This window comes from Buceros rhinoceros, unplaced genomic scaffold (assembly GCF_000710305.1).
Source record: "Buceros rhinoceros silvestris isolate BGI_N320 unplaced genomic scaffold, ASM71030v1 scaffold26721, whole genome shotgun sequence".
Taxonomy (NCBI): Eukaryota; Metazoa; Chordata; class Aves; order Bucerotiformes; family Bucerotidae; genus Buceros; species Buceros rhinoceros.
The window spans coordinates 3581-4652 of NW_010392891.1; the positions used below are offsets into that span (position 1 = coordinate 3581).

At 58.3% G+C, this 1072-nt stretch overlaps 1 protein-coding gene across 1 annotated transcript in view; it reads left to right on the forward strand.

The window, feature by feature from the left end:
• LOC104500939 (killer cell lectin-like receptor subfamily G member 1) overlaps positions 1 to 206 on the forward strand; it is a 3075-nt gene extending 2869 nt beyond the window's left edge. Inside the window, exon 6 of the mRNA XM_010144667.1 lies at positions 14 to 206. Coding sequence (XP_010142969.1) covers positions 14 to 206 — 193 coding nt within the window. The remainder of the gene's footprint in view (positions 1 to 13) is intronic.
• Positions 207 to 1072: the final 866 nt, after the last annotated feature.

The following is a 1072-nucleotide window of genomic DNA, read 5'->3' on the forward strand; positions in this document are numbered from 1 at the left end:
GTCCTTGCCGCCCCTTCCCAGTCCCCCGCCCCACCAGCTCCTCCCTGGCCTGTGGCAGGGTGTCGGGCTGGGGGCTGTCAGGCGGCCTGTGCGGAGAAGCCCTCAGCTGGGTCTGCGAGCAGCGCGCAGCTACCCTGCAGTGGCTCCGGTCCTCGTCTCCTGCCTTCCTCTGGCGAAACATCACCTACACCTGTGTGGGGCTGTGATGACTGTGGGGACCTCCAGCCTGTCCCACCATGCTGTTTCCTGCCCGACCCCAGTGTGTGGACAAGCCTGTGTGCTGCTGCCTCTTCACTCAGACCTCTTTATCCCCCTTGATCTCTGATCTTTGCTAATAAACTCTAGCACTTGGATGCTGTGGCTGGATTTGGGGGATGAGGGTGGTGGGATGGAGGTTCATCCTTCAGCTGAATGACTTGGTCACATCACTGCCTAGTGTGAAATGGCAGCTGCTGCAGTGCTTCAAGAAGTGGCTGGGAGCCAGCATCGGCCTGAGCATCTGCATGTCCTGGTGGCAGTGTGGAGCAGCTACTGTGCAGGCTGGAGCAGGTCCCAGCAAAGCTCTGTGCTTTCTGATCATGGTGGCTGCCTGTGGTTTATACTTTTTGGGAAAGACAGCTGAGGGGTGAACTTTTGCCTCCCTGGTCCCACTGAGGGCTTGGGCTGGCCATCAGCTTTTTTTATGGTGGCCGCCCCGTCTGAGGGCAGCAAATGCCCTCACCTTGCTTTGAGGCTGGGCATTGTGTAACAGCATAAAAGCCCTGCTGGGGTTTGGCTTGGAGGGATTTGGTCTTGGAGGCTGTTATGGTTTCAGTATAGACCTCCTGGGTTGTGCCAGCAGCATGCAGCTCTGGCACGGATGTTGGGAGTCCCTCACAGTGCATATGGAGAATGAAAGCCCCGCAGTCACGGCATCCTGCCTTCTGACCGGGGGCTGCAATGGGGAAGGTGATACATGGGACAGCGTGGCCCCACTGCAGCAAGTACATATGGGCTCTCAGGGCTTCTTGTACCTTCTGTGGAGGGGGATGCAGAGTGTGCTGACTGGTGGAGCTTGTTCACCGCCCACACT